Source organism: Hibiscus syriacus, unplaced genomic scaffold, assembly GCF_006381635.1.
Source record: "Hibiscus syriacus cultivar Baekdansim isolate YM2019G1 unplaced genomic scaffold, ASM638163v2 tig00016571_pilon, whole genome shotgun sequence".
Lineage (NCBI taxonomy): Eukaryota > Viridiplantae > Streptophyta > Magnoliopsida > Malvales > Malvaceae > Hibiscus > Hibiscus syriacus.
The window spans coordinates 289,086-299,678 of record NW_024062388.1 but is presented as its reverse complement, the minus strand read 5'-3'; the positions used below and the strand labels follow the sequence as shown (position 1 = coordinate 299,678).

General features: G+C 29.3%; 1 protein-coding gene across 1 annotated transcript; it reads right to left on the bottom strand.

The window, feature by feature from the left end:
- Positions 1-7,459: 7,459 nt before the first annotated feature.
- Positions 7,460-10,146, bottom strand: LOC120208557. The gene is made up of 5 exons (XM_039207791.1): positions 9,807-10,146; positions 9,306-9,450; positions 8,401-8,630; positions 7,930-8,103; positions 7,460-7,771 (listed from the first exon to the last, which is right to left on the bottom strand). Exons 1-5 carry the CDS (start codon positions 9,978-9,980, stop codon positions 7,685-7,687), a joined length of 810 nt encoding a protein of 269 aa, XP_039063722.1. The 5' UTR covers positions 9,981-10,146; the 3' UTR covers positions 7,460-7,684.
- Positions 10,147-10,593: the final 447 nt, after the last annotated feature.

Genomic DNA, 10,593 nt, shown 5'->3' with positions numbered 1-10,593 from the left:
ATGAAAATTGAAAAGTTACTCCTCTAATCATCGAATTTTATGAAATTGAAAAAATTAGTCTATTTATTAAAAAAATATATGGATTTGAACCGTTGATTTTATTACTAGAAATTATTAAATTATTGATTTCGAGATTAACAATTTAACATCAAAGTTTTAAAAAGGTTATTCAATTGGATTAATAGATAGCATGTGGAGTAATGTAAACAAATTAAAATAGTAGGACTAATTTTTCAATTTTAATAAAGTATACCGATAAAATTTTATAACTGGAATTTTAAAATGATAAAATATTAAAAAATTGATGTTAATATTTTTATAATTAAATTTAAATATTATTACTTTTTATTATTTAATTTGAATTTAAATATAATAAAATCAAATTCAAATATAATAAAATCAAATTCAAATTTAAAAAAACTCTTACCCAAGACCTAACTCATTAGTATATGATTGACCGATGATTAATCTATATCGAATATTGTAGAGATTCATTTTAGGATAATTTTTTCAAATTTATTTTATTATTTATAATATCAAATTTTAAATTTGTAATCTTACTTAAAAGATCTAATATTTTATCTTATTATATCGATTAATATTTAACTTGTATATTTTAGGATAAACTACGTATTTAGTACCTAAACTATCGGTTTTGATCTATTTTAGTACGTAAACTCTCAATTTTTTAAAATCATATCTAACATTTAGTTTTTGTTTCATTTTAATACTTCCACCATTGAAAACTTAACACATTTAGTACCTAAACTATGAATTTTGGACCGTTTTATTACCTAAACTTCCATTTTTTTCAAAAATTAATGTTAAATTTTGAACACGAGTACTAAAATAAAACAAAAACTTTAGGTATAATTTTGAAAATATTAAAATTTTATATACTAAAACTGATAAGATATTAAACACGTAATTTACCCTATATTATATTACTACTTATTTTATTATGAGACCCCATTGGCATTAAGATTTGGTAGGTAAGATATTTTTTTTAATACTACAGAATCTCGGGACATAGATATTATAAAAATAAAATAATGGAGTAAAAAAGAATGTGAAACCAATACAATAATCGTAACAGAAAAAAGGACGGTCACGAAAGCGCCACGTGGAAGCTTGTTATTGGGTTTGCATCTTTTCATTTTCATCAGAATTTGTAGTGGTTTCGTGCGTCCACTTGGCTCCGACAGTTGGAGGAAGATGCCTGATTTAGCCATGCAATTATTATTATTTATTTATAAATAATAATAAAATAATTTTAGAAAAAAATAGTACACATGAGAGATATTAGGGTTAAAATTGAATCGAACTTGAACGAATAAATTTAGTTTTGATTCGAATCGAGTGTGCATTAAAATTTTGTCTATATTTATCAGTGTTAGCTCGAGGAATATATCGAAATCGAACTGCTCATCGAATATTTTTTTATTTACAATTCTATCAAATATTCAATTACACTAATATAAATTTAATTTATTAAAAAATTGATATGCATGATTGATGTGAACAAAATATGATACAGCGGAGTTATATTTTTAAAACATTAATAATATAAAAAAAATTATAAAAAATATCCAAAACTAATTTAATTTCCCTATAATGTATGATTAGAAAATTATTTTTATATGATAATAAATATTTTTATAATGGTTTTTTATCTTTATGTAGTGTTTAAATAAAATATCTCAAAATTACTACATAAAATACAAATAACATATTGATAAAGCTGTATACAAACATTCACGGTACTTGGTGATAGAGCTTGGGGTAAACTTAAAATTAAAAAAAAACTTAGAGTTTTAAATTAAAATTTTTAAAAATTTTGAAGGGTTCAATTTATAATTTTAAAAAAATCAGGGTATAACTAAAACTTATTATATTTTGAGAGGCTTAATGAAATTTTTTAAAAATTATGAGATTGACTTGATTAGGATTATTCAACAAATTAATATGAATTTCAAATAATTTGTTGAGGACCAAATTAAATATTTTACAAATTTTAGATATCTAAACTATAATTTTTCAATTTTTGGGTATGCATGGCCCACACTAACCTCCATTATCTTCTGCCACCACTATATACAAATCATTAGTTAAATAAATTTTAAAAATATTTTAGATATTTTACACTACAAGTCTCTAAGTTATGCTAAAATAATCTTTTCTATCATTGAACTTTCGGGAGTTATATATAAAATAATCATTAAATGTATTAAATTATTATAAAATATCATAGTGACATTATAAAATGATTATTAAATTATCAAACTATTGCAAAATAATCATTATTTTTATCAAATTGTTACAAATGGTTATTAAATTTCGTTGAATTTACCAAACTCTGATTATAAAAACATCATGATGATCACTTTGTAATAATTCAATAAATTTAATAATTATTTTATATCTTTTAAAAGTTTGGTGATTAAAAAGATCATTTTAGCATAATCTAGGGACCTTTATGTACTTCATCCAAAGCTTTTTACACAAAGACAAAATCTGGTATTTATTTATTATTTTTAATTGTCTAAGAACGATGTCAGTCTTGACCTTGATAAAGTGGTTAGGTACCATTTTCGGCACTATTTTAATTGATAATTAGTGCTTCATTTAATTTTTTTAATTAATTAATTATATTTGATTTATTGATCGATTAATCCAGATCGACACTATAGAGGCGAGGGCGACCCTCCCAACCTAATTTACTCAATTCGTAAACATCAAGATTTGAACTCTTAACCTTACTTAAGATACTTAATGCCTCGTTTCTTTAATCGTGGAATTAAATTTGTCCTTATATTATAATATAATTTCGATATTTCCAATATTTCTTTAATTTTTAACGATGGAGAATATTACCTAAAATATGTTGTTAATCGAAATGACAAAAGTAGCCTGGCCTTTTATTTTCACGTCTAATCTATTGACAAATCAAGAAAATCATTTTTCAAAATATATATTTGGATTAATACAAAAATAGCATCTTAAACTTTGTTTCGAAAAATATTTTAGTGTTTAATTTTTTTTTCGTTAAAAATAGGTGCATAACGTTTTCTCTGTTACCATTTTAGGTGCCCAAATGGCCTACCGTGATCTATCTAAGGGATTTTTATGGATTTAAAACCCTAAAACAAAAATTTTCATTTACACCATTTTTGGATGTTCGATTGGTTGCGAAAGTATGAAGCTTTTGGTTTGTGGGTGGTTTGTCGGTCATACTTCGTTGGGTATTCGGTCGATTAATAGTGTTGGTGGCGACCGACGATGGCAAAGGGATTAAAATTAAAGTTTTAAAAGTTTGGGTTTTTTTAAATAAAATTTTTTTATTTTAAATAAATTTTCAAAATTACCAGAACGTGACACGTGTCACTTAACGGTCTAATTTAATAACGGTTGACATTTGTACACTTAAAAGTATGACGTTAGACACCTATTTTTAACAAAAAAAAAAATTATTTAAATACTAAAACGTTTTTCGTGATAATTTAATTAATTATTTGTGTATTAAGCCTATATATATCTCATAATTGTAAGTTAGGTGCATCTGTCATGTATGAATACGTGCATTCCCTTTAAGAAAGCCTTTATTTTTTAAGGAAAATATTAAAATAAGTTAATTACATCATATACTCAAATTAACGATTTCAAATAAGAAGAATACGTCATTTAACCGTTGAAATAAATTCATAAATATCATATAATTATATTCATAATTACTCTATAATACTCGTCGTCACACTGGAGGTGTTTGGTAAACAATTTTTTTGAATTGTTTTTAGTTTATTTGAGCATAAATAACTTATTTGTAGTCAAATTCTCTATTTTTAGTGTCTGGTAAACACACTTTTGAAAGAGATTATTGTGCAAAATAAGTTGAAAATGAAAACGTTGAAAATTCCAACGGTTCGAGAGAGCTTATTGCAAAATAAGATGTTAAATGACATATTTGACATTATTATTTCAATAATTACATCATTGCCATAAAACCTAATCTAATGAAATACATTCCATCCTAATATATTTTAGTGAAATTTTATTTTATTATTCTATTTTTTAGTTGTAGATTCTCAAATATATTTTAGTTAAGAAAATATAACAAAACATAAAAGTAGAAAAACGTAGTGTTGATATTTTATAAAGGTTAATAGTATGTATCAATCTCACAAGGTTAATATTTGTAAATATTAAATTTTAAAAAATATATTCAAAATTTTATTCTAATAAAGACTAAAGTATCATAAAACATATATGTGCTTAACAACTAAATATAAATGCCTTTATTTGTCATTTTACCCATTTAAGCTATCACCTTTACTATCTCAATTTGATATATTCATAATTATTTTATTACGGTTAAGATAAGCTTTTTTTTTAATTTAAATCTCACTTGATTATTTTTTTAGAAAAATTAAATATTAAACTAAACATATAATTAATTAGATAAAAAATTAAATATGAAATTAACTATTAAAAATAAGGGTAAAGTACACAATAGTCCTTCGACTATAAGATATTATTTTATTAAGTCATTTGACTAATAAAAGTTATAAATTGGCCATCCAACTATAGATTGTTGCTTTGTTAAGCTTCTCAACTATTAAAAGTTACAAAATGATCATTCGACTATTATTATGTTCCAAACTAATCCATTCCTTAAAAAAATTTGGTGGCTATCTAAGCTGGATGTTGACATGTATGATAGTCGTTTGAGATTAGGTGATCAGATTTTATCCTATTACAATCAACAAGTTAATGTTCAACTCATAATATCATTATATTTTCAACGAAAAAATGATGAGTTTGGAACATAATAAATAGTGAGGTGATCATTCGGTAACTTTTAATAGTCGGGGACTCAATAAAGTAACAATATATAGTCGGATGATCATTTTTTAACTTTTAATAATCGATGAAATTAATAAAACAATATCTTATAATCGAATACTATTTATGTACTTTATCCTAAAAATAAATTCATATACTACAATAAACATTTATTGTAGTTCGAGTTGTTGTTACTTGTCATAGGAAGTAACGCCTCAAAACTGCAAAATCACGAGATTAGGGTCGAATATATATCTTTATCTCAATCATTACATAGCACGCATACATGAGCCGACATCGTGATTCATGCATATGTTCTAAAATAATGTGTTTGTTTTTATGGTACTCTTACAGTCATATTATCGTTTTCTGAAAATTCTAATAGTAGACTGAATGAGGAATAAATTCAGAAATATTTTTAAAGTGAACAGACATATCTTAATAATATATTTTTTTAAAATAAAACGGGTATAAATAAAATTTCAAGATGAACGCTTTACCTAAAATAAATAACTAATCAAAGAAAATTCAGATTTTAGACTGTGCATGAAAATTTTCAAGATGAATTTCATGAGTAAAATAAATAATTGATCAAAGAAAATTCGAATTTTAGGATGGACATATCTGCGTATTCATGTTCCATAGTTCCTGGTACATGTCAAACTGATAAGCCAGTCGGTCTACATTGCAGGCTTCATGTTTTGGACAATAAGTCCTAGAGTAGCCTCCGATCATTGTATTCCAAAGGAACAGGCTCTTCGGTTGAGGAATTTGATCGAACGCCTTGAGTACATGGCCCATGACACCCGATTTACTCATACGGCAAGAGGAAATAACTTTGCTATGGGAAAATGGGTGTTTTAGTTGGGCCTAATGTTATGATTCGGCAGTAGATTTCGTTTGATTTGGTCCGTGGATTTGCAGGTTTCTACCAGCGAGATGATGGGGGAAAGTGGGTAAGCGATGAAGAAGCCATTAAGGATTGAATCTTTGGGAAAGACTTGGAGTGTTTTGATAAAATTGGGGCAGAAAAGTTGCACCGATTTGCTTTTTCATGAAGCTGTACATCATCATCATAAAAAAAACAGTTGAAAAAATTGAAGCTCGGAAGCGCTGACTGGGATCGTCAAGGTATCAGACGATTTGGAAGTACCCTAGACTTCGAACTAGCGCAGCTGTCGTAGAGATGCACCAGCCGGGAATTGAACCCAGGTCTATTATACCGTAGCACTGGCAAGGTACTATTCTACCACTAGACCACTGGTGCTGGTTTTGAAATGTAGTTGTATGGCTTTTATTTATTAAAATAAAATGATTTAAAATATCCCGAACTAGAATGAAGATTTACAATTATAATCCTAAATTAAATACACAATTAAGATAATTTTTTATAATTATTGACACAAAAACTAGTCACTTAAGATCACATAAAAACCATACAAAGAATGATTAAAAAACTAACCAAGAAACACGAACAAAGATAGTACAAACAGATCTGATCGCATTGACAAACAAACCACAAAAATGAATCAAGCTACTAAAAGACCACCGATAAGTCGCAAGTCAGACTTGAGCGACTTGAAAATCTATCCACGAATGCAAATCGGGTATCTAAATCCAATATGAGGGCTCAAAGCATAAAAGATGAACAAAATAACATATAAGCGCCGACTCGAATCAACTATCAGTGAAAATGTACTGAAAAATAAAAATATAAAAAAAAAGATATAGAAAATAAAACGACAATAAAAAATACCAATGCTCAATAACTAATATCAAAGTTAATGTCGTTACTGATCAACAAAGACGAAAAAGAAAAGCAACCACCCACACATCTAAAAAAAGGAAATTAGGTTTTGGTGAAAGTTTCGGATTAGATGCTAAATAATAATCAATTCTTCAATGTGACATAATTTATTTTTAATTTTACATGAAGCATGTAACTTAGGGTGAAATAACTCTAGTATTTGAACTACAATCAATTTTATAATCAGCTCTTTTATTTATAGCCTTCTTTTTTCGTAATCGATTTATTAATTTTAATGATAGAATCTGACGTAAATTTATTAAATCATTAAAAATTATTGTGAAATATTTTTAAAGAAAATCTTCATTTATTTAACATATAGCAAGAGATTCTCAACGTTTCATTTTTTTTAATTGATTACTGATATCCAATTTATTGACCGACTAATCTAGATTGGATATTACAGAGACGAGGACGACCATCCCAACCCAATTTGCTACATTCACAAACGCCGATATTCGAACCTCTGACCTTGCTTAAGGGACCTAGTGTCTCATCCCACTAAAAAATTTCATTAATTTTCAATTTCATTAATCCTTTTGGTGTATTCAACGACGACGACAGCGTCAAGCTTGCACTCAATCGACCTAAAAACTTCTGCTTTGAAAATCCTAACGGCAAAGTCAATGAGGACCACAGCCTTTCGCAACTCCTGAAAATCGTCGTGCTTGAAAATGGAAGTTGAAGAATTCTGAAACTTCATGCTAGGTCGGAAAAAGACATCGATTTGTTAGAAGAGAAAATTTGGATATCCGGCTATGTTCGTTACGAAAATGGTGATGGATAGCATAGAAATCAATAACCCGAACCGTAAACAATCAAAAGCGGTCTTAGTATATAGCATGAAAACTCAATTGATTCCTTCAACAAACCGTGAGGAGGTTCTAAATCAACACACCTTATTACCAAGCACCACGATTCTTTAGAAAGCATATCAGCAAAAGCAAACTGATTAAGAAGTATCTTTGCGCTATAAACTATATGCTGAAACTTACAAAAGCTTTAAACCATTCCATCCCTACGCTCCATCTTTTACCTTTAGAAGATATCTGGGTTGAAATGCCCCGGGACCGAGTTGCTCGGGTGTGCTTGTTTCAAATGCATTAGCAATGCGTAGTTATTTACCTGTTCATTAATACAAACAATATACGAAAATGAGTTTGATAAGTCTGTATGACATAAGCACATGCCATGCTGATGATATTCTTTTTCTTTTTATGGTATAGGCAAATATTTTATAGACAAAAACTAAATCAAGAACTTCGAGAGATTTTGATTCCAACCTCTAAAGTTCGCAGCTGCTCCTGATATTGAGAAACCAATTGCTTCAAATGTTGCAGCTCTTGGTTTTTATCTTGATACTCCTTTTGTCGTTCGTGTTGGATAGCCACGGCACGTTTGAGGACTGTATTTTCTTGAATCAATGCTTCAATCTGTTCCTTTAACATGGTATTTTCCTGATAATTGACCTCAAGTGAGCTTTTGATACTGATACAGGTATGTGTCTGATATTAGCATGTTCAATTCAACTAAAAATTGATATAAAGGCAGGCTGACCCTAGCTTCACAAACAGACGTGTTTCATTGCAGAACATATCGATCCCTATTAAGCTAAAGCATGTTCATGTCAACAACTAACGTGAGTGTCCATATAGCATTTCAACTAAAATTAGCTTCATACGTTCTGCAAGACTTCTGGCGAGTCCAGAAAAAGCATGATAGGTAGAGATGCAAAGATGGTTAAGAGATAAGACCTTGTGAAAACTTTGTACTGTCTCTACAGCAGCACGTTTACTTATGGAATTCTCCAAAACAGCCAGCAATCTAGAGGCACGGGCTTTGGCATCTTCCATACTTGTAGCACTCTTCATCTCCCTCACAAACAAGTCTACCCATGCAGCACCATCAACAGGCAGATTTTCAGAGGCGGGTGGATTCTGAACTGTCACAGCAGCAGCAGCTTCTCCATCATTAGTCGATATACCTGCAATTCCAGCGAAGATGCGAGATTCCCTTACAAAGTGAGAACTTCCCGGCTTAAAGTAGATGGTATATTACAGCACAACAATTCGACATAGAATAATTAATGTTCAGGTAGCAGTCTTCAATGAAGTAAAAGCTACAGAATTTTTTTTTACTGAAACTGATTATAACCAAAATAAAATATTGGAAGCATATAGCTATGGTTTAGGAGATACAACATAGGGTGTCTAGAAAGAAGATTCGTTAATTCATTCTAATTAATGTATCCATTCTGATGACAGTTGAACAAATCAATGATAACTAGTAGCAAAAGGATGATTTTAAAGCACTTGCATAATCTCACAGTTTGCAGACTCCAAGTAAGCCTATATGTTTTATTCCCTTATTCTGAATATAAATTTAACCATTATGCATGTAGAATATTCTAAAAAGTAAAAACTACTAGTCTCGAAACGAAGGTAGATAGCAATAGAATCGTGCAATTCATGGGTTGGTACTGAAACATTTCCGGTTCATCATAGAAACTATAATGCAACATCAACCGCAAATCAACAATAAAACTGTAAGCAAAAAATTCCAATAGAATTAAGCAAATGGTGATATTACAGGTCGATCAGAAACTCTGCTGGCAATGCTAAATTTAAATGAATCGCAATTTCAAGAGTTAGGCATATACCCTGCTCAGCAGTTGTGCCCAATTCCTCAACAGGACACTGGGTCTTCCCCCCTCTAACCTCTGGCGCTCCTAAGCAAAGTTCCTGCAGCATCTTGACGGCACAGTCTATATCATTTCCACATTCTAGTAGCGCTTTCTCCAGAAGCTGAAAGGAATAATTGCTAATTATTAACAGAGCACAACAGATGAAGTGAACCCTCAACAAAGAATCGAATAAACATAATCAAACAAGTAATCAACTATAAGATCCAGTATAACCCGGAACTTGCAAAAATAAGACCGGAATACAGTTGCAACCCCTCATGGCTTATATCCACACAGTTGCAATTGTTAGACTTTTACCAAAAAATCAAATGAAGCAAATTACCTTCTTTTCCAGCATCAAAGTTTAGAATTTAATCTTTCATCAACAAGCAATTACATCCGAAAACAAATCAAGATTTTTACAACGCATCTTAATTGACGAATATAAATACAAAATTAATAAAATGGGCGAAATACCTCGAGGTCCATGTGAGGGAAGAGAGCTTGGAGGTGATTCAGGGCAGATAGCGGGTGAACAGAAGAAGGAGATGACGGCGAGCAGCGCCGGATCTTCTTAGAGGAAGAAGCCGGTGGCGGTGACGGGATATCCTCGAAGAACGATCTCTTGCTGCCGCACACTGCCGCAGACATCCTTTGCTAAATCAAATAAAAGAAGCTCACTATCGACCTCAATCCCCCCCTCTCTTTACTTTCTACTTTAATTAAGAAAACTAAGAAAAAAATCGAGTTTTTAGGACTGAAATTTTCTGTTTGGTCGACGAGAAAAATGATGAATTCTAATTTCAGGCTTAGGTTTTTGATGATACGTGTTTCCAATTTTATAGAGGTGGTGAACTCGTCGAGAAGAAAGCGAAAGGCTGTAAAACGGCGGCGTATTTTGTTTCTAATTTTTTTTTTTGTTTTTCAGATAAATTAGATGTTTATTACTTAAACTATTATCAATTAGAATCCGTTCTAATAAACAAATTTTCATTTAAAAAAAATTATACTTAAAGTTTAAATTTTATTTTATTATAGTATCTGTCATTAAAATTTTTAATTTTTGTTTCATTTTAATACATCATTCAAAATGTAACGTTAAAATTTTAAAAGGATTAAAATTTTAAATACTAAAACAGATCAAGTTTATAATTTAAATATTAAACGTGTTAAACTTTTAACAGTAAAATATTAAAAATAAAATAAAAATTAAACGTTAAATATAATTTAAAAAAATTAAATATTTAAATATTTAAATATCATC